The 23,683-nt window shown below is 36.4% G+C and overlaps 1 protein-coding gene across 9 annotated transcripts in view; it reads left to right on the top strand.

Moving 5' to 3' along the window:
• Nucleotides 1-23,683, top strand: part of COL19A1 (collagen type XIX alpha 1 chain) — a 168,176-nt gene that overhangs the window by 57,468 nt on the left and 87,025 nt on the right. For all 9 annotated transcript variants that reach the window (XM_085056550.1, XM_085056551.1, XM_085056547.1 and 6 more), the window contains one exon: nucleotides 19,404-19,457. In XM_085056550.1, coding sequence (XP_084912676.1) covers nucleotides 19,404-19,457 — 54 coding nt within the window. The remainder of the gene's footprint in view (nucleotides 1-19,403; nucleotides 19,458-23,683) is intronic.

The raw sequence follows: 23,683 nt of genomic DNA, 5'->3' as shown, positions 1-23,683 counted from the left end.
GCTGGTTTGGATTAGGTAACCTGAAATAAGAGTATTTTCTTGATTCATAGGTAGTTTCTCTGTGCTTCAGCCCATAGTCTAAAAAGGGTGCAGAAAAGGATTTCTGCTGAATTTATATATCATAAAGGTGAAGAATGACAGAAACTGCAATTCTGGCAATATTCAGACTGATGAAAATAGAGAGTAGGTGGCAGCTTCTGAATTTAAAAAAGTGCAATATATTTGTGAGTTAGGCTGCTTTGGACAGGAATATATTCATTCACCCACCATACCGCTTCTGAAGTGTCAGACAGCTTTCCAGTGTTCATATTTTAAAGAAAGTATGTTATGGATTAACAGAATTTAAGCAGCTTTAAAATGTGAAGGTTTTTTTAGGAGGAAGTATTACAGTAGCCGAGAAGGAAGAAATATCTGAAGTGAAAAGCAGCATCCATAGCAACTAACATTTATAATGTGAGGATTCAGCCTCTAAAAAAAAAGCACTTGTTAAGCTTGAGTGTTTCTAACTCCACTGACAGATCTTATTTCCTTGGTAGTATCATTATTCATCAGTTCTGAAGGGCTTGTGGATTTTTTTCTTTTTTTTTTCCTCTCCGTAATTGCTCTGCAGCTGTGCTGTGCTCTCCTCTCCTTGAGTTTTATGAATAAATCGTGTTTGGGCACAGGCACATGGTTCCAGCTGTTTCTGCCACTCTCTTTGCTTGATTTCCCTTATTTTAAAGCAGAGATAAAATGACCCAGCCACTGGTGGTGACATTTTTCTTATGTGGAAGATGAATCAGCATGTTTAGACCATTTGTTTTCTTCTTCTCACATAAATTCAGAGGATAATTAAAAGATCCCATTTAAAAATACTTCCAATGTCACTTTTAATGTCGCATTCAACTCTCCTTCAAATTAAAGGAAATATAAGATTGGAAGGATCTTTATTTACCAGTGATCACTCAAAATAATTTTGTCTTGTCTCATCAGATGCTACACATCATATTTGTGGGGAAAGTGTGTGTTTTAAGGTTCTGGGAAGTGGGTTTTTAGCAGTTATTCAGTTCAGCTTTAATTCAAATGATTGTTTAAGAATAGCAATGTAGAGTTTCAGCTGGTATAAAAAAATAAACTGTGGTATAAAAAAATTATCAATACATTTGCATTTTAACATAGCAGCACAAAATAAAATAGTTATACTAATTTGTGTGTAACAAACATGATTACAAAGCCTGAAATGAAAAATATTTCTATTACCAAAAATTCTGCCTCATATTGCATATTAAGGAACAAAATTTTTGCACACCCCATTCTGTTTTGCAATTTATTACCTAGGGTGGGACACAGCTGCCTCAACGTGGGATATATGCCTTTCCAAACTCCCCATAGGAGTACATTGAAATGTACCATCCTGTATTTTTGCTTGAGTGACCCTATCGTTCCGTAGGATTGTATACTTGAAACCGACTCAACCTTATACCTCTTGTTTCACCAAACAAAAAGTTATTTATTGCATTAGGTCTTGCATTGGCAGAGTAAGCCTTGGGCACATCAGAGAGATACAGACAACTGAGGTGACAGTGTGTGATCATTTGTACATTACAATTATGGGAAGCATCTCCCATGTAAATTATTGAGGGAGATTCTGTTAGGCTCTTTAAGGGTTTCTCTGCCACACTTGTTTCTTCTTGAGGGATCCAAAAGTCTTTTTCTGCCTTTTTCTTTTTTGGTCATGGTTGAACTTGGTTCTCTCGTAGAGAAGCCAGTAGAGGTAAGGGAAGTACAGACTGTTTGCGCAAGTTTTCCCTCAAAGGGAAATACACTGTGAATTTATTTTAATGCTGCTTTGTATTCTGTTTTCTTTCTCTTACTTAGATACTGACAGTCTTACGTGATAGTCTTCTAACTGCAACAAAAACATTGGTTTACTGTTTTATAGCATGGCTGAAAAAGTATATGCTGAGAGCAGTTGTAGTTGGTTTGCTGCCAAGAAGGCAGACTATATCATGTGGATCTGTTCTCCTAATACTGCTTAGAATTTTAATTTTACAGTATAGGATAGAAAATATGACTATTACTTTTCATAATGATGGGATGTCAGAAGGTACTGATAATAACTAGAAGAAAGCTTGAAAATCCAGAATGTTTTCGGTGAGTCAGAGATGTAGCCTGAAAAAAATAAATAGCGTCAAACATAAAAAGAAAAAGTGCAAGAAACTACTTATAGGGGAGAATACATCTGAGCTGCAAAAAACCTGAATCGAATAATATCTATGCAGAAATTAAAATCTGAGGATTATTTAGATCAGAAGCTGAATACAGGTAAATGAATTGCAACTGATAGACTTTTACTGAGGTGATGTAAAGTGAAGTATTGGCTGCAATACTAATTAAAAAGTCCTGCGCTATTTGGTATTGATGTAGCTTCAAGATTTTGGAAGGCAAACATTGTGAATGACTGGTGCTCAGGAACACAGAACCTTTGAGGAAGGATTGCATGATTGACGCAGTGTAGAGTCAGCTGAAAAGACCTATGTAAAAAGTCTTCAAAAATATAACGTTGCTTCAAGGAAGAGAGGAATGTTCTGTTTGTGCGTCTGCAGTGCATGCAGAACAGTGGACTGGAAGTGCAAGGAAGATTCTGTGTAGCCTTTAGGAAAGGGTTTTTAATTTTAACACCGTTGCTCATTATGTAAGTAATTTCCTCTTCCAGTGGTCTGCACTTTCTATCCTGGTAACACAAAGGGAATAAACTAAAGACTCGCTTCATGAAAACACAGGAGATGAGATAATCTTAAATGACTTTGCCATTTTCTGTTAGTAGCATCAAAATTATGCAAGATATCACACTTATTTCTAATTGGATAAGCATAGAGATCCGCAGGATAGTTTCTTTTTGAACAAATATACTTGTTTGTTTTTAATGTCCAGTTAATAGTTTTCTGTGATAGGACAATAAAGCTTTGGAACAGGTTGTCCAAAGTGGTTTTGTAGCAGCAACTTTTCCTTGAGGTTTTCAAGACAAGCATATTGTCTTTTATCTCATGCTTGAAATAGAGGATTTTAAAACTGGATGTCATTGGACCTGAGCTATGAACAGTTTATGTGCTGTGATATGCACTTGTAAACACTTGATCTTTGGTTAAGTTACTATTTTATTCTAATTCTGTGTTTAGTGCTTCTCAGTAAAATTATATTGATTAAAAAGTTACATGTATTTGACTAAGGGAATCTTTGAGAATAAAACCATAATGATAATTATTTATTATTTCCAGAGTTTCTTTTTTTTTTTATCTTTACATATTGCATGTCATAATTGCGCTTTTGTGTATATATATAGGAGAAGAGAGGAGGAGTCTGGGCTTGTCTAGGCTGTGTAGAAAAAAATTTCATCTGCTTAATTTTCATCTAAATGCAGGATGTTCTTTGTATATATTTACTATTTCTGCAGTACAATTTGAATTATTTCAGGAAATAGGGCTTCATCTATTTCCTTTAGAAGGCAATTCCTAGTAGATCTTAGTGTCAAGAAGATTTCCTGAAGGTTCAATGTTTTTTACTTCATCTTATCACACCTAATAAAATACTCTTCTATCTATCTTCTATCCATTCAAAACACCCAAGGCTATAAACTTCCAGTGTGTCCCTAGGTGTAGCCTTTTGTTTCAGTCTTCAGTATGCTTTTCTTAAATAAGCATGAGTAAATGAAGAAAGAATCACCTTGCCTAGCTCTAACACGCTGGTTTGAAGTTAGCCATTATTTCATGTTTCTAATGTTTTAATGTCTGTATCATAAATTTCAGTGATAAAAGCAGACAGCTCGAGTACAGAGGAAGCTTCCAATTTACTTGAAAAATAGAAGCTATTGTGCCTAGCTAGAAGACAGACAGGAACCACAAAGGTCTAAAATTAAAAATACTCAAAAACTATGATTGAGAGGAGCAGTTAGTAAACCTGGGTATTAGTAGAGTGCTTCTGTGTATGAGCTGTAGATTCTTCTAGAAATGCTTCAGTCTGAGCAAAAGATTAGAAGAGTAAATTCCGTAAACTGCAAATCTTGGTGTAACCATTGACACTACCTGTTGGTCTTAATGTTTTTGGACTAATGGAAGAATATGAAATTTGCATTATAGACTTAGAGTTCTGGTACGTAGTTTGTTTGGATGTGGGTGAAGTTGGTGCCACTATGCTGAAAATGTGGCTCTTAGCTGTGCTAACCATCAGTGCAGATGCTTCATTGGGGCAGGGAGAAGAATTTTTGGTAAAACCTTTAAATCCTATGTCATGCAGGCAAGACAGAGTGCTTTCCCAGCTGGATATAAGTGTGAACAGAGATTTTTCATACTTGTGTCCTAATACTACATAGGAAAGTATAGGAGTTTTCTCTTGCCTTTTAACAATTTAGTCACCTCTTTGCACCTTCTTTTAGGTAGCATTTTAGATCTGTATTTTCATTAAGTCATATGAGGTTAAATGTTACAAGTTTTTATTTGAGATTTCTTTTTGTTACCAAGGAGATCCTATGTAATTAGAGATATTCTGGGGAAAAAGGAAAAGCTTAGTAATTCTACAGGAAATTTCTCCCTGAATAAATGCAGTCACGTTGGCATCCTAGTAAGCTAAACATTATCAGGGCTTATCGAGTAGTTCTGTGGTATTTGGCTTGATCTGGTCATTTTCCTACGGTTTAATGCTCTTGCCCTTAGAAACAGGCTTAATCAATAGTGTCTGGTGGACATAGTCCCTAGCCTATGCTAACTTTTGAACTGTGCCTGGGAATTATATGAGGAAATGCTAATTGGACTCATTGAAATGTCTGCAAAAAACCTTCGCAGCTGGGGTCTATCAATTAAATGATAGAGATGGCCAAGTTGCAGGTCCCAAGCTCTATCACTGTTTAATTTACTTACACATACCCATTTGGTCAGATTAAAGGTTGCTCAGGCTCAGCATCCCACTTCTGATAATAACCAGAAGTGGCACCCTGGGGAAAAGCATGAGGACAATGTAAGCAAGTGTAGTACTCTTCCAGCCTCCAATTATCTGAGACTGTGTCTCAGCAGATGTGTTTTCAGTGAATTTAGTAGTCTTCAGTGGACTTTTCTCCCACTAGCAAGTACAGTTTTCTCTTGGATTCATGTAAACTTTGAGCATCTGCAATATCCTGTGGTGAGGAATTACACCGTTTATTTTTGTGTTTGAAGAAAAACTTCCTTTAGTTTATTTGGAACCTTCTTCCTCTTAATTTGATTTGGTGTCCACTACATCTTTTGGAAGATTCCTATTCTCCTTTTTAGTATCAATCGCGAATCAATAAGCTTCTATTATGCATTCCTGAGCCGTCTCTTTCAAAATTGAAGAACACCAGCTTACTTACTATCTCCTGCTAAGAAAAATGTTCTGTATTAGATCAACCTTACTAGTTGCTTCTTGATATTAGTGAGTTCTGTTCCACTGTTTAAAGACTGGAAAGACAAGAACTTAAGTGTACGTAATATCACAGTGAAATTCTTTGGTTTATTCTCTATGCCTTCATGTCTCCTCACAGGGACTTTTCTGTCCTCTCTTTAGCTTTGAGTGTGGCCTCAAGACCTCATTCCTGATCCTTTTGAACTGGCCATTACCAGTCATGGCATTTAGGGAGTTGTCTTTGTGTTCACAGGTGTTATGGCTACATAGGGAATGTAAGGATTTTACAGTCTTCATTGTTTGATGTATAGCTACACTGAGCTTCATTTGTCCTTTTGCCATGTCATTTCATCTTACATGGCCTGTATTGAGTGTGTCACAGTTCATCCTCATCTGTTTTATCCTGCATAATTTGGTATCTTCACCAGATTGTCATGTATTTCAAAATGGTTTTCTTTGAGGTTTGAGTGTCAGCACTCCAAGTCTTGCTGAGAACGAGATTAGTGGAAAACTGATTTTGCCAATACATAAATGCTAGTGTGGATTCTCGAGCTCTTTTTCTACTTTGTATTAGAAATTTTTGACAGGTATGAAGGGGTATTGGCATTAGAAATGTACTCTTGTCCTACGTTCTGAAAATGGCCATTTGCACATATTGAGTACAATTGTCCAAACAGTCCTTGAGCCTGACAGGGTTCAGGTTTCTGATGATCCTTGTGGGTCCCTTCCAACTCAGATATTCTGTGATTATGTGATTTACTTTAGTCCACAAAGCTTTCCAAATTCCAATTGATCCCACAAGGTAGTAAGCTTCTGGCATGGTAGGCCCAGATTTGGAGCTCTGGGCAAGAAAGTGCATGCAGTGTTCTGCAGAAACAGCAATGCCTGTTCTGATGAGTCTGTGGGGTATCAGAAACCTTGCAGCCTCCTTAGGGGGCACTCTGTTGAGATGTGAGGTTTAACAGTGTGAGCAGGGTGCTGAATCATTTGGATGTACTGCTTCCAGTAACAGTGGCTTCTGTGCCACATTGGAGATTTCTGTGAAGATTTATCCAGAGATAAATGACTGGATGTCATTGGAGCTATAGATGCCTAGAAAGTACTTAGTAGTTTGAAACAAGGCTGTAAGCCTTTTGACTGGTAGCTAATAAAGGATAATTAATTTAAAATTATTGTAATGATTTTTACCTGTAAGGAATGATGCACATTTAACAGCTGAGAAAATATTCGGGAGGAGCAAAGAAATGTCCACTGGTAATGGTAGAGAGCACAGCATCATCCTCCGTCTAAGTAGACATTTTCAGGTGCCAGCTCCCATTTAACAACTTTGAGGGTTGTGTAGCACCATTGGGCAAATGCTGGGGCTTGGGTCAGGGCACCTCTGTACAGTAGGGAGGGTGGAGATGGGCACGGACCTTAAGTGGGCTACTTGGGAAAAACAGGAAGAATGTGTGTGTATTTCTGAGAGAGAAGGAAGAGACTGAGAGTCATTCTGACGATAGAGTGATGTACATTAGTAATATTGTGGGAATAAACCTGAAATTTGTAGCACACCCTAACTCTTCCATTTGACTGTGCTGCCTTCCAGGAGCCACGTGGTCTGGATGATGTCCGGAAGTAGCAAATCTTACTCCTTTTCAGAGTCAAAATCAGAATACAGAATTTCTGTTTTCCTTGCTTTCTGTCAGCTTGGCTAGTGAATTGTTTCTATTCTGTGGTGAATGGAAGGTGTCCCACAGCTCAGCCTGTGCTTTTGGCTCACCAAAGATAGTGTTCATCATCTGCTGAAGCTAACTAGTCTTTTAGCTCAAGGGATAAAGCTTATTGTGGTGAATTAAAACATTCTGTCTTCTGACTCTACAGATGAGCTTTGGTGAAAGGCCTTATTCATTATGACAGATTACTTCTGTTGTTTACTATTTATTAATATGAACAGACTGAATTTTAAAAAGATGATTGCTGAATCAAGAGATAAGAAATGCCAGAACGGAAATAATTTGCAAACTAAATGTGCCCTCAATTGGATTAGAGAGAAGCCTGGAAATAGCCCAACATATTAGTGTTCCCACAAGGCAATGTTGGAGAAGTAGGTCTGATTGAAGTTCAATATCCAGCCATTTTTATTCAAATTTATTTTCTTATTACTGTTTCTGTAATATTTTTATCTGCTTGCTATTTTTGTTACATGTTCGGTATTATCTGTTCCTTTTCTCTTCCTTTTTTCCTGGCTTATAACTTACCCTTCCTGTTGCGCAGACACCTACCCATATGCATATTTGTCCATTCCCTTTGCCTAGTTGACTTTGTTTCAAAGGCTTTTTAAATTTCACCAATACTTTTAAATAGTAGAGCTGAAGGAAGAGTTGTCTTTAACTGGAACTGCTGTGAGAAGCATTGGAGGTACAGTATACCAGAACATGAGTACTTCAGCTCCCTACAGATCTTGTGGGCTCTGGATAACTCCAGGTAGTATCATTGATCTGGTATTATAGTTAGCCAGGACAACAAATTAGTTTCATATGGCTGTAATTCTGTTTTTGTTTTTTTCTGACAAAGTAATCTAGGTGGGAGATTTTTTTTCTCAATCCCAAATCTTGTGATAGATTTAACTTTGAGTGTATTTCCTCAATTTCCAGTTGAAAATATACATTTACACTATTAAGCTTGTATGTTTACACGCATATTTACGTGTGTACTAGAATAATTCATCCCCTTAAAGGAAATAGAGTACAAATATGAAAATATTTAGTAACCTACAGAATAATAAATAAAATCACTTCTGACTTAATTCTTTTGATTTACTGCACTGCAGTTTTTAAAGAAAAGCTTTTTTTACCAGAACTTCAAGCCATGAAGGAGGCTCTGGTGTAAGAAGATGTTGCAGCAATAGACTAAGCACAACTGAATCCTTTCTGGCAGGTGCAGTGTATTACTTTAACATACCAAAATGAAGAGGTCTTGTGACATCTGAGTCTCTTTTCTTCCAAAAGGGAGGCAGCTTCTGGCAGTTTGGGAGCAAAAATACACTGTGAGACAGAGCTGGCAGGGCTCCACAGCAAGGAGGCCATCAGTACACTCCAGTGTAACTGTCAGTGAAATTATGTTGTCTGTACTGTTGCAGAAGATTATTCTTTATGGAAAAGAGTGTACTGAAAAGTATCTAATGAGAAGCAATAGAATAATCTAATAAGCAATACTAATGTTGTAATATTTGAAAATACCATTTAGCATGAATTGCATACATGCTTATGCAGCCTTTTAGTTCTTACTGTGTTGTCCTATTGTGAGACCTCTTTGAAAATTCTTTTAGGTAATACTTCTAAAATAGGTATGAGTGCAAGGACCTAAATTTGTAGGTGAAATTGCAGAATCATGGAATGGTTTTGGTTGGAAGAAACCTTAAAGCTCATTTAGTTCCAACTTTCCTGTCATGGGCAGGGACATCTTATGCTAGACCAGGTTGCTCAAAGCCCTGTCCAACCTGGCTTTGAACACTTGTAGGGGTTGGGTATCCACAACTTCTCTGGGTAGCCTCTTCCAGTGCCTCGCTGCTCTGATAGCAAATAATTTCTATCTTTTACATAATCAAAGTCTATCCTCTTTTTCTTAAACAAGTTTAAGTCAATGGGCTCTGTATGCAGGCTTTTGCAATTTTTAGTGAGAGTTGTTTACAGTGACGAAAAGGATTAGAATTCATGACACAGTTTGATGGAAGAAAAAACAACAATATGGCTACACAATGGTCACTGTAGAAGAGATGACAGAACTGTTTTCATTGATACACTAAAAATAGAACTCAGTGTGTGCATGTGAGCAGGGGAATATTTCTACAGCCTGCAAAGACAGATGTGGATGTTTCTACAAGACAGCAATATACATCTTTAAGTGTATCTAAGTCTCTAAAGCACTTATTTTTTTTCTCCACTTAGCAGTAGTTGATGTTTATTAGCGTAATACTGTCAATGATAAAAATTGTCTTCCTCCTCAATCTCCTTCTTTCCAGTTGCTTCTTCCTGTCCTCAGTGCCCCTGTGTTATTGCAACTGTTTGTATGATTCCTAGTAAAATAAACAAGTTAGGGAACTGTTTGGACCAAAAAAGTGCCTCTGTTTACTGGGTTTATATCCCAGCACATTCTATTTCTCCAGACTGGTATGTGCCTATTCTTCAGCAACCAATGTATTTCAGAATAATAGGCATGTTTTAGTGACTAAAAGGTGCTGCAGACCTATGCAGGTAAGTTTTTGGGTTGGAGAAGAACAGTATGATTCCTTTTGGATGAAGCTACACTGAAAGATGTACTTTTGGAACAAGCCTAAGGTGCTGCAATTGCTAATGGCTCTTGAGTTCATGAAACCAGACCAAAGTTACTTCAGTGTAATTGTGGAATAGCTCCAACAAAATAAAGTGTTAACATCCTGTACTCTTGCCCTTTTCTCCATAAAGCATCTCTGTGCCACACTCTGTGCTTGTCTGGACATAAGTAAAAAATACTTTGAAGAAGTCCTGACATGGTATGGAAGTCAAGAGTATTAAGGCTTATAAAGGATCTGCACAGAAGTTCAAGAATGGTTAATTGCACAGAAAGATGTGCTGCTGTAGCTAACCCAATCAACAGCTTTTTGATGCTATTTTTTACAATATACTCATTTGTCATCTTTGAGTATTGTTAAATTTTAGTTTAAGAAGCCAAAGAAGCTGGCTTAGAAGAGCAACTAATTTGCAATAGCTGCTGAGACTTTCTGTGACAGTAGGTGAAAAGTAGATAAAGACTGAGTTGTCCTAGATGTCTACACAGACCATATAATTGATCTTCCTGGTATGGCAAGACCAGTATATATTTTGCACAGATGAAGAAAAAGGCTATGCCCTGGTGCACTTTTGAGTTTTATGTACTTATTGAAGGCTAGCAGTAAGTGAAACGCCTTCTGTCGTTGGTAGCTGGCCAGTAGATGCAGTTCAGATTTTGCAGGATGACCTTTCTAAAGATAATTCCTTCCATTCAGTAGGCTGCAGAACATTGTCCCACCTATTTATTCTAGACTCATTGATTTTTTGCACTTCACTGCATGGTGGTTCATCTCTATGAGAAATACAGTTGTTTCTATGGATCTTACCCATACAATATATATGGGCTGACTGGATGGACAGTTGCCAGGAAAGTAGGAGCTGTTGATTTTGATCCTCTCAAAAGGAGAGAACTTCCTGCATTAAATCTCTGTTTACTAAGTATTGTGCAAAAGGCAGAAATTTCCTAATTTTCTAATTATACTTTTAACTGACCTTAGTGAAGTCTGACTGAGCAAGGTGTGTTTATTTTGAACACAGATCAAGTCTCCATCTCAGATAAATATCCATCAGAAGACTGAACATACCACGTCTTTAAATTGTACCAGGGTTTTTGAGAGCTTTAACACCAGTTTTCTAGTCTATAGTATGCATTTCTATGACCTTAATAAACTACTTATTGTAGTCTAAGAAAATGGAGCTAACTGGTACTGCTGTATGCATGAGCTTGATGAACTTGGTAGATAGTTGCAGCTACAGAAAAAGGTATTATTCTGAGGGTGACCGAAATAAAGCTAGCCTTTGGCAGAAAAGACATAGCGGTCCATCAGCTTGTTCAAACACTTGACGTGGCTTTAACCATCTGCAGAACATCTTTTAGAGTATAAATAACAATAGCAATATCCTGCCAAAACCAAGTAAGCATGTGTAAAAAATACTACTTTCTGTGAAAACAATACTATTTATCAACTGCTGTCAAGAACAGATTGGCTTTTGGTTGCCTTAGGAGACAAGCCCTGAAAAGAAACTAGTTTATTCCTCCTATGGAAAAATCTTCATTCAACACTAACGCTAACCCGGTATAAACAGAAACCTCCCCACTAAAAGGCAGATAGAATATTAAACAATTGTAGCTGAAAGTCAAATCCATTTCTAGTATTTACTTAAGAAATGGAAAAATAATGTGCTCATTGAATGAGGCAGTTTTTTCTTTTGAGGTTTTAATCTATTGATGGATACACAAGATACTTAAGTTTAAAGTTAAAGGGGAGTTCAGTGAGGGAAACTCAGAGCCAAATTCAGTTTTGTTCACAAGTGATGTAAGAAAAAAATCTTGTAAAAGCTCAGGTATTTGTGCAAGTTGAAATGTATTATGGTTCCCTTGTGTTGGACAATGTACGAAGGGCAGACCATTTATTTAAACCAAAGGATGTTATAATCAATATGTAAGAATTGAGGCAGAAGGTGGATACCTACAGAATAATCAGACCTGGTTGTTTAATTAAAAAATAAATAATATGAAAAATTATGCTACACCTATTGGGCTGATTTTGTGTTCATAACACTAGAGAAGAACTGGGTTGAAGGGAATGGTTATTGAATGGGGATAAATGGTATGACCTCAAGTAAGCCTTGCAATGCCAAGCTGTGCACTGGGTTTTACACTTTGATGTCCTGGTATTTAAGTGTGTGTGCATGAGAGCCATCAAAGGAGAAGATAAATGATGAACAGCATTTAGCAATGATATTCCTAATAGGTAGGTGAGAGCAGGATGAGGCAGTATTTGTGAAAATAGCCTGGATCAAAGTGGAAGCTCTGTAGAGAGATGAAAAAGGTTTTTGTCTGTGGTCTGGATGTGGTTTGTATTTGAGAGACTCACTTCAAGATTATTCCAGCTCTTCCTGACCAACAGAATCAGTGTTTTTTACAGTGACAAAAAGAGGAAGCTTTCTCAAGTTAAAAATGTTGAAAGAAATATTTAAAACAATTCAAACCTAGATTAGATATGAGGTACTGGAAAGTTAAGACATGCTCTTGGCCAGGAGTCAAGTCTGGATGTAACTGATGACTCACAGAACTGATTGTTGATTTTATATTTACAGATGAGATTAGCCAGAGACACTGTAGAAAGGGAGGCAAACTGGACCATGAATGTACTCTGTATGGCCTCTGCATGGAAAGATGCATGCATGAGGTGTCTGACTGACTGAATTCAGGAGTTTTTATCGTTTGGAAAGCCTTTTGCTTTTGGATTATGAGGAAAGGTATAGCACAATAATGGATGTGCAGTACACCAATTTTTAAATTGGTGTGATATTCTGTGTGTATAATTTATTGTAGAATTCAGCCAGATGGAGTGAGTAAAGAACAGAAAATCCATTACTATTCAGAATGGCGGGGTTTGAGTTTTTTAAATATATACTGGGTATTTCTGGGAAGCTCTGAGTTATTTTAGAAAGCTGTTTACACCCACTAAAGCCTTTGCACAGAAATACCAAGTAGCATTTGCAAATGAAGATCACCGTGAAAAAGCTTAGTGACTCTTCCTTTTAAACACATTTTACTTGAATGATGATACTTTCTGAAGAGAGTATTAATATATTCAAGTGAATGTTAAGAATACATATTATCTAGGAGACTGAAACTCCACTTTCAGATAGCTCAGCTTTAGGTTGTACTATTTTTCTTATTTCTATGAATAAAACTTTAATCTTGGGTTAAGAATTTTTCTTTCAAGTTAGGTCTGGGAATTTGTGATCATGTAATTACCATAAAGAGTGGAGTTTTGATTATTGATTTTGTTAATATTTTTCTCCTTGACATTGAAAGGTTTGAAAGAAAAGAAAAAAAATTGAAATGGTCATGACAGAATGAGCCATGGCGGGACAGCATACAAAACAAAGTTTGCAAAACTTAACAACTGAAAAAATGCAGTAAACATCTTAAGTATGATTGGGACAATTACTATTTATGTTGGGACATTTATTATTGAAAAACCAACTAAATGTGAGGTTGTGATTAGATTTGCATACATTGTAGCAAGCAAGGGTTAGCCGAAATTTCAGTATTTTTATTTCTTGTGCTGGCTAATATCTATTACCTAAGAGGATGAAGTTGTGTCTTTATGTTTCTTTTATCTGAAGAAGTATCTTAGATGAAAAGGTGTTCTGTGTGTCTTACTTTTTTCCACTTACCAGAGTACATCTTAATTCCTTTTAGTATTCATTTCATTAATGAACTTTAATAGCTCTGGTCAGCACTAGGGAATATTAGGCAGTCTCTTAGATTTCCATAAGATAGGGTCACTTTGAAGATAAGAGCCAAGGTGAGATTCAGAGGTCTGTAAGGGACACATTAAGAGATCATAGTTCATTTGTGTTTTCAATAAGGCATTGCTGGTACCCTTGCTGTGACATTTTCTAAATATGATATAATAGAATTGGACATTATTTAAGGTTTAGTTCTCAATCATATTTTCCTAGGCTATGATGTAAAGGTTTTCAATAAGACAGTGGCTGAGGTCACTTTATTGCCTGTCAGGGTGCCATGGAATTAGTAGACTGTTTTATGGTAGATGTCAATGCGAGAGTTAAACATTCATGAAGAATGTATTAGAAATGAAAGTATGCCTAAGCTACTTGACTGAATGTGGATAGAGTCCTTCAATCCAAAGAGGTTGCTAGCTCTTCAGAATGTGTCTATCAGTCTACTCCTCTTTTGTCTGCATTACTTGGTTTAATTTTTATTTTGCTTTTCTTTATCTCTGAACTCATACTATTAAATCGCTGTGTCTGACAAAAATGGCACATGGACAGAGTAAACATCTCAGTCATATTTTCATTCTGTATATTGTTGGCATTTGTATTAATGTTTGTCTGTCTTTCAATGCCTTCAGGAAAAAAGGTGAGTTTATTTATTAAATGGGAGAGTTTTGACTCCTTAAGACATGTACCCCCTGCAAACACTGTAATCTTTACTTAGCAAGGACATCATCCTAAGACAAACTAAAAGTATTTTGACATGTGACTTTAACACATTTTTCAAGAGAGAGCAACTGTAGCAGAACCAAGGAGCAGTTGAGAGGAAATGTTATCCTGGAGGAGTATTTAGGGTTACATCTGCCTAACCCACATGAAGACATGCATACAATGGAGTATCATCGAGTCTGCTTAGAGCATTCTCAAGAAAAATCTACAGTTAGGGCAAATTCACTTTAATCTTAGATTGTTACAGTACTTTGCTGCCTTTTTAACACAAATTCCACCCCCTATGCCCCAAAAATACTTTTGGCTACAAATGAAATCTGTATTGTCAGAATGGAAACCTTGATGTCCCATTTATAGTATTTTTTCCCATATTTGAGATCCACCAGCATGTCCTATGTTCATTCTTTCCTCCTAACTTTTTTTCACCCTTTCCATCATTCTACTTTGGAGAAGAGAGAAAAACATGATGCTCTGAACTAGCAGCTATTTTTCACTTTTCTCAGCGGCAAGTAATCCAGAATAATTGGGTTTTTTTCAGATTGCATTTGACAAATGGAGAATGGAGTTTAGCCTTTTAAACATGTCTTTGTGTTACAGATTTCCATGTGCTATATGATGCATTACAATACTGACACACTTTTCTGTAATAGCTCTACAGGGGTTATTCCTGTTGTTTGGGCATTGGATTTCTCCATTTGGAGAGCGCTGCACTGAAACTTTTATTTGACTTGGGTTTTGAGTTGGACTTTCTTGGGCTATTTTTTTCTTTAGTTGATGTTCTAATTGATCCAAATAATTTTGCATTTTATGATTTTCCTATAAAGAATGAAAATGGATGGCTTCCTCATTCCTGCTGACAGAAGACAGTTCATTGGTGCAGCTTTGGAGCCTTGGGCTGGCCTAGATTCAGATTGTTCTGTGCCTAAGGTTTTGCCCTCAGCTGTGGTGGTAATTTGCCTTTATATGGCCTTCTTGGTTAGAAATGCTTAGAGCTTGCTTAGGAATGTGACACATGACACCAAGCAGTAATTAGCCATTTTGGATATTTTCAGTATTGCTCAGTCTATGTAAAAAAAGCAGGAAGGAAGGATCATTCTCCTGACATGGCATCCAGAATGTTTGGGTGTAACACTTCTTTAGGACTCTTTCACAAGACAGTGATGGCACAATTTGGAATCAGAAGGTTTTTGGTCATTGTTTCTTGATAAGTGTATCTACTAAGCTGTCTGATCCCTCTGATGCTTTGTGATCACCTGATTTATTGCTTTGTCTGAGCATCCTAAATATGTGGGCTTCGGAAGACACAGGCTTCAAGGTGACGTCATTCCTGATCATCACTGTTGATTTACGTTTTCTAGAAATAGAAGTGTATTTCTGCAGTGTATGGTGCTGTCTCTTTCTGACCCTGCTTAGGAAATACTCTTATGTGCTACAGTTACAGCCTGTTTGACAATGAGCTTCTTATGTCATTCTTATGTTTCCTTGCGTAATTCTTCCCAGTCTAAACTGAGACAAAATCATTAGTTTGCCTTGCTTTCCACTCCTTTTAAATGGTACAGTGTCTCAGCAGTCCTGAGGTGCTTTACCCTGTGTATTGCCACTTTTCTAAGGTACACTATCCCATATTCCGTTGAGAATTTACGGGTCAGGCAATAAGAATATTATTGGGGTGCAGCTCTTCATAACCCCAGCTCTTCAGACTTCTATCAGAAAATCAGAAAGAAACAAAGATTGGGGTTTTTTTAACTGAAGATGTAGATTTTTTAAATTCCTAACTTTCTCAGGAAAAATCAATAAGCTGAAGCAATTATTGTGAGCTGAGATCAGTTTAAAAGAAGGTACGGAGATATGGTCACAAGAAAAAAAATTCAAGTAGAGCATTCTGCTGAGACAGAGCTATAGGATAATACAAAAATTATTAAAAAAACAACAAATCATAACTGTCTTAAAGATGTGTTTGTAAAATCATGGAGCTTCAGAGGTTAAAACTGATAAGGTGTCCTCACTGGCTTACGGGTATTATATGGTTTGCATACTTCAGAGAGTAATTCAGCAAGTGTTAACAATGGCACTTTAAAATTCTTCCAGGAAATGATACCAGGAATTCCTGATTTGTATCATTAACAAGGCAATGTTGCAGAAAAATCTTTATCTTTTCAGGTCAATTTTTAGGTATTAATGTATTGTATTTCCAAATACATTACTTTGCCTTTCTAATATGGGGAACATAGTGTGCAAGGAAAATGAGGCAATCTTGGTGGACAAGTGAGTTGGAAGCTGGTACTGTCATCTTGCAGAGGCTGTGCATGAACCCCTGGCTCTAATTAAAGAATGCTATCACTGAATTCAGTGCATCCACTATTACACACAGCAGACTGAATCCCTCCCAGCAATTATTCTGGAGCAACCCCATCAGCTTGTTCCATCAGGGTAATGGAATGCTGGATTCACCCAAAGAAATACAAATAATTCAGAGTTACATCGGGTTAGTTTTAGTTAACTAATAAAAAAGACTTGAGAGTTTTGTCATCCTGTTTTTGCAATAGTCTTTAATTGTCTCATCTGAATGTAGTGTAAGCAGGCAGGAACATTTCATGTAAAACAACATTAATGCATTTTTCTCTCTTTTTTGTTAATGTCTAAGGTACAATGCCACAAAGCCACACTGCTGATTATTAACAGCCTCCTCTACAGTGCAGAGTGGCTTCATCAACTCTGCAAATTGGCTAGAGTTGAAGCTGTTAATTATGCAGTATAGTGTGCTCCATAAAGACAGAAATGAGCATGACTTGGCTGAGTTCTTGTGAGAATAAATTGTAAAAATTGGACTTGTGTTTGGTTTCAATTCTGGCTTCACAGAGAACATGGACATTCCATACGACAGGCTTGGCAAGTACAAATCGTGTACTCCATTAAAAAATCTGAATATGTTCATAGTAAATTCTCACACCTGGCAGAAAGCCATGGACTCTGCAGAGGTCCAAGGCTCATTAACAGGAGGTGCTTTTTATCATTTTGTCAAAGAAGCTGAGAAACATCTTAAATCCAAATATTGTGTAAATCATAAGGAAAGGGAGGTTTCTCTTTTCCCTGCATTCACCAGCCACACTTGCATGTGTCTAGAGCTGCCTGGCTGCGTTTTGAAGTCACTGCCTGCTATAGAGGAAAAGGCACTTTTACCAACACATACTGCTCATATCACATCTAGGCAAATGATGAGTGAGGGTGAGGGGACGGTCATCTTTTAGTTAGGCTCTCTGTTTAGCTTTTTATGTCGACAGAGATGTTGCATAACAAATTGTGACAAGATGCTTTTACCTTAGGTTTCCACCTATACATCAAGGCATTTGCAGGATGCTATTACTTCTGAAGCAAATCTGTACATATTTGCATCATTTTTTCTTAAAATGTGAAAGAAGATACACAAGCCATAGAAGAAAAACAGATCCATAAATTGGAACGGTTTTTAAATCTTCTGGAAATATATTCAGATAAGGAGATATATCAAATATATGAATGTACCTTTTTAACGGTTGCAAGATTGTAGCAGTATAAATGATACTGGTTGAAATATCCCAAAAGCAGTACTAAATGTTCAGTATGTCACAGTGATGAAAAGTAAAATGTCATTTTTTCAGTTCTTCTAGAAGTTTAAGTGAGCTATTTAAAAAAGAATAGTACGCCTGGGATTTCAGCTGGGTTTTTTTTAAAGTGACAATGAAAGAAAATTATTATCTCAGCCAGTGTCTTAATCCATAGAACAAAGAGGACTCTATAGTTTAAACATTCTAAAATAATAAGTGTTAAGTTCCTGTAACTGTTTGGTGTCATTTGAACTTTGCAGTAAATGCACAGATTTATCTAATGGGGTTTTTTTTGTGGGGGGAGGGGTTGATCGGCAAGAAAGGGAATACTTGAGGGAAAACCTGAACACTATGATTCAAGCTAATGTGTAGCATTAACTTTCTTATCAACAAGATGTATTAAGATGGAAACAATGAACCAGCAAAGCCATCTTGTGATCGGGATTATTAAATTCACAGTTTGCTGCTGCTAATTTGTTAGTAGGCTTCAGTTGTTTGACTAAGCTCATACAAACTCATTTTGCAAAACTGATTATTAGATGAAATGCCCTCTGTCATTGCCACTGGAGGAATAGCTCTGAATCAGGGCTGCGTCACAAACAGAGTTAGCTGAATTATCTCAGCTCAATGCCATTTACCTAACAAAATTATGAAGATGATGCTGATATAATGAATAGGTTCTGCTCACACAAATGTAGTCCCCTGGAGATAAGGGAAATTTAGTGAAGAGCAGTTTATTTTCTTTGGTTTATATGAAGAGCTTGGACTCTAATTAAGTCAGTCCTTGCACTTCTATCAGAATTATGTTAACTTTATGATTACTTACTATGATTTGACAAACTTTAGTTGAGGGACAGAGATGCAATTATAGAGCTCTTTAGGCTTGTTGCTTCTGGAAGATATTTTCCCCTAAATTATGCTCCTTTAGGAGGTGTATTTTATTGACTTTGATGACACGTCTTAACTAGAATAGCGTGGTTGTTAAAGTTAATACGGAACTGAATTCCTTTGTGTATCCTACAAAGAATATTGTGTTTTGTAGTCAGTGTTTCATGAGCAAACTCAGGAACCAGCTATTGCCAATTCTGAAGGAAGCTTTTTTCTTTTGATTAATAATGTTGCTCATATTCATACTTTCCAGAAAATTTCCAGAACAAAAGTTGTTTCCATTTGTCAAATGCAAATTGTGAACCATATGCCTGTATGAGTCAAAGACAAATGATAATATTGAGGACTTTTTAAATAAACACTTATTTTAAGCATCTGATAACAAAACTGAGTCTCAGAATGAAAAAAAAATTGTAATATCAAGATTATGATTTTCAAAAACTGGACACTTCCCTGTGTAAATTTCTGTTTTACCACCATGTTCTTGAAACACGACAAGAAGAACGTTTTTCTTCTGTGAGTCTTTATGGTTGTTCAATGACACTATGAAATACAGAGAACTGTACCTATCAGAGTGCTAGATGTTCTTCAGGGACATTTGTTTGTAAAGAATTTCTGTTGAAATGTAAGATATAGTTTTGCTTGTGCAGCCAGCAATGTATATGTAGAACAGACCACAATGATAAAATGCTTTTCCTGTTAAAAAGCATCATGGGTTAGTATTTATCTTGAGTATATATAATAAAATAAATATTCATTCTTTCAGGGTGAAAAAGGAGATAAAGGAGAACCAGGACCAGAAGGCCCTCATGGAACAGAGGTAAACAGAACGATAATGAAACTGTCAAAATGAAAACAGAATTATGGGTGGATGCTTAAGAATTGTGATTCAGACTTTGTGTAAGAAGAGTGATGGATTTAGAAATTTAGATTTAGAAATCCACAAGACAATATGGGATGAAGAGATGCATTCATGTGACACAGGAGTTCTTAGGGCTTCATGTAAGGAGGGCTGTGGGTGAGGATCTGGTAGGTTCCATGATATCTCTGCTGATGACTGATCAGACAAACTAAAAAAAGCATGGGGATTAAACATAATATAGATGAGAAGCATTCCTTGTTAGATAATCTGCTGGAAAAGCTGGTATTTTTATAGGCAGGGTAAAGCTATGGTTTGGTAGCTTTGGATTCTGAAAAAGAAAACACACAAGCTGTTAGCCACTTCTGGGGGGGGTCACTTACTGTGCCATGTGTCTCTTGTGATAGAATCAAAACTTAATTTTTTTTCACACTGCTAGATTTGACTGCCTGCTCATTTAATTGGACTGGTCCATATTTAAGGTAGTATAATCTGTATCTAAAAAATACTGGATAATCCTGATGGCTAAGTTCACATTCAAGTTTGAACCTGAGCCTACAGTATAGGCATGAATATAAAATAAACCTTACTTTTGCCTATTTTTATATTTTCATTTATTTTTGTTTATATGAAACCAAGATGAGAGGGCAAAAAAATCGGGTATTCTTTTTCCAGTGAAATACTAAAATAGACAACCAGCATGATTTCAAAAAGAAAAATTTTCAAAACAATAATAATAAAGACAAGCAAGGTGTTTTCTTTAAACTCTCTTCCTGTCATTCTCCCTCTTGACTTTGTTGGGGGTTACCCTGGCTTTAGGTGTTAGTGCTGGATATGGTTGGCTCTCCAGTTGCAAAGTGTTGTTAAAGGCGGAGAGCATCTCACAGATGGGGAATGACTGACATTAGGACTAGAATCCGGATACAGGATTTGGAAAATACATTCAGCAATACTTGTTTAAGCACATTTACCAAAAGAATAAAAGGGTCAGCATTTGACACAAAAATACTATGGCAGTCTGGCTTGGTCTACTGAAAATGCAGTAAAACAGACTACATAATTATGACACTTCTTACATCACCTGGCTTTCTATGCACACCATAACCGTAAAAATGTTTTTTCCTCTTTTAGGTTATTATAATTTAAGACTGGGTAAATCAGGCTATTTTTAAGTTATAGTGGATCTCTTTCGTGTGAGAACATACACTGTATACTAAATTGGAACTACATTTAGGTATTTGAAGAGGTATTCTCTTGTAGCCTGACTGTCTGTAAAGGTGAACTGTATACTTCTCTCATGCATACATATATGCTGACAGCATGGAAAAAACACATCTGTGGTTCTTTCCATAGCTCTGGTGACATTTCTGTATTGGTCTTACATGATCTCCTTTACTACATGAGATCTTGTTCCATCAACCTTTTAGGAAGAGTAAGGTATACCAAGTATCTGATTAGCTCTAAGACATATTTAACATAGTGGCACTGTGAAAGTGAAAATTACTGAACATTTATATTTTTAAATATTTACTAAACTGTTGCAATGTGTCATTAAATGTTAGATTATTATTAGTATTATTATGGGAACTGTCATTAAAACATTAAAACAGAAGTAAAACTGCACATGGCAGTACAACATTGTATTGTTTGGATCCACAAATAATTCCTTTTTAAGAACACTTTCATAAAATGCTTTGAATTCAGTTATCACTGTGCATGGAGATGCCAGTCTTTAAATTTACAGTACTATGTGTCATTGACTCTCGGTTGCTATCAGTCTCTCTCAAACTTGTTCTGCATACAGAATTGTAACATCTGATATTCCTGAAATAATCTACTTACATTGGTGTAATCTGCAGTGCTGTATAAAGAAAGCCTAAAAACACTTAAAGCTAGTGGCATTGCATGCTGGCAGCTGTTGTCTCTGCCTGGGGGAGTGAGGGTTTCCATCCTCACAAGAAGATGATGACTGAACATTTTATCTTGAACAAATGGTAGAAACATATTTGAATGTATTTTAATCAAAATCAGAAAAATAGGTGTCACAGAAAACTTTTGCCTGCTGTTGCTACTTGTATTTTCTTAGTTGCACAGAAAGTTCTTGCTAGAAAGAAGTAACATAACAGAGGGAAGGCCAGATGTGATTTGTAGACTAGGCTGCAATGATGATATACCTAGAAAGTTTTAATTCCCTCTTCTCTCACTGGTTGTGCTAACTGTCTCAGTTAATCTCATTGAAAACCAGATTTGGAGGTGGGAACTGTGAATATATTTAACTGTTCTGCACATCTCCCAGTTTATCACTCCAGTAATCTGAGCCAAGATCTACAATGCCGTGTCCCAGCCTGGGACATTACTCAAAATCCATCTGACAACATGAATACTTACTATAAATACTACTGATGTGTTTGCCATTGTTTTTAGTTTCTTAAGGAGTAGTTATAAATAACTCAATATATTATTGATGTAGTCCTCTAGTAGGAGATGTCCGCATCTGTAAGATATTTGCCTTTATAGAATTAAAGCCCATTTTTCTTAAGTAGTATCTCTTTCATCCGTTGAGCCTCTTTCAGCCACTTGACTCAGGGACCATATTGCTGCCACTAAATCCTGTAATTTTTTTTACACGTTGTTTCCTTTCACCATTCTTTTGGATATTTTATTTTACAGTTGGGTGTGAAACCTGTTTGCTTTTGTAGCTGAGGAGTTACGAATTGTCTGGTCTAGTTGACAAGGTAGTTATCAGTGAAAGGTTGGACTCATCTTGGAAGTCTTTTCCAGTATTAATGATTCTGTCATTTGTCTCACTGTAACAAGTGGAGCTTCATAGACACACTGTCTGAAAGAAACTGATAAAAACATTCATATCCTATGTGGAATAAGGACAAATTTATAATACAAATATCCGTTAAAATATCTGTGAAATAAGTTCCATATGTCTGCCTGTTGAACTAAAATGAAAAGAAAATCTTTATCACTGAAACTTTTAGACTCTTTCTTTGAGTCATGTTGTTTTCTTGATCAGTGGGGCAGGTAGGAATGAATACCATGGGATACTGCCAATTAACTGTCTTGCTGACATAAATTAAAACATACAGCAAAAGTAAGTCAAAACAGCAAGTTTTGTCATATCTGTCAGCATGTGTCATGCATAGCTAGTAGAGAAATAGTGTCTTTCTTGTAAATGGTAAAAAAAGTAAAACAAATCTGAAATTAAAATCTAGTATATATACATTAAATCAAATGTTTAACTAGTTATTTTTATTTCTCTTGCTGGGGAAGGTAATACCGTAAGTGACTTTTCCAGAACTTTCCTACATAAAATGTTTTTCTTTACATACCTGATGTCAAAGGACAGACCTCTAAAGTTCAGCAAGAAGTAGAAAAGTCCCAGGTTGTCAATGGAAAGATGGAAAACATCTTAGACCTTTTCATTTTTATGCTTGTAGGAGAAGGTAAAGAGAAGTATGAACATTTTTAAAGGGATCCAGTGTCTTGATGTAATAGTTGTTTACCTTCACACGCTCAGGGCCTGTCTGTCTAATCTTGAGCTCTCTTAGTATTATCATTGCAAGGAAATACCTGGATAGGAAAGGAAGAGTCCCATTGCTTGAAAAAATTAAGTTGCTGATGATATTTTTTTATATCTAGAGTCTGAGAACTGTGTTAGGAACAAAAGTATTAGGAGATAATAGATGTTACTTAGGGTCCAATAAATTCTAGTGGTGTACCAATTTGAAGTTTTGAAATTCCATTAATGAGAAAAGAGCAGTGGCAATATTTAAAAGTACATGAGACATAAACTGAAAAATCTATATTGTTTGGAGCTAAATGAGAAAAGTTAACCCAAAATATACAAGTTGACATTGTATAGCTGACTTTGAAGCAGTTGTTACCTTAGATTTTAAGGCTGCTCTGTGGAGAAAACGTAGTACTGTTCTTAGTGGTTAGAGAATTTCCAAGTTCTGTTACTCAGTAGAGATAACTGAACTGATCTACAATAATGTAGTTGCACATTGTTGATTTGAGTGGAATTGCAAATGACAAATTATGTTTTCCCCAAATGGTATCATTTAGAATTGAAAACCTGTTCTTCTAAAAATACTATGGCAATCTTACTGCATTTTCCATTGCCACATGTGTGCAGCATGATTTATGCTGTACAAATAGGTGAAATTCCAGTAGGC

The sequence above is a fragment of the Lichenostomus cassidix genome, chromosome 3, assembly GCF_008360975.1.
Source record: "Lichenostomus cassidix isolate B80296 chromosome 3, HeHo_3.0, whole genome shotgun sequence".
In the NCBI taxonomy this organism is placed as follows: Eukaryota; Metazoa; Chordata; class Aves; order Passeriformes; family Meliphagidae; genus Lichenostomus; species Lichenostomus cassidix.
Note: the sequence above shows the minus strand (reverse complement) of the source record. Positions and strands in the feature narration are given on the sequence as shown.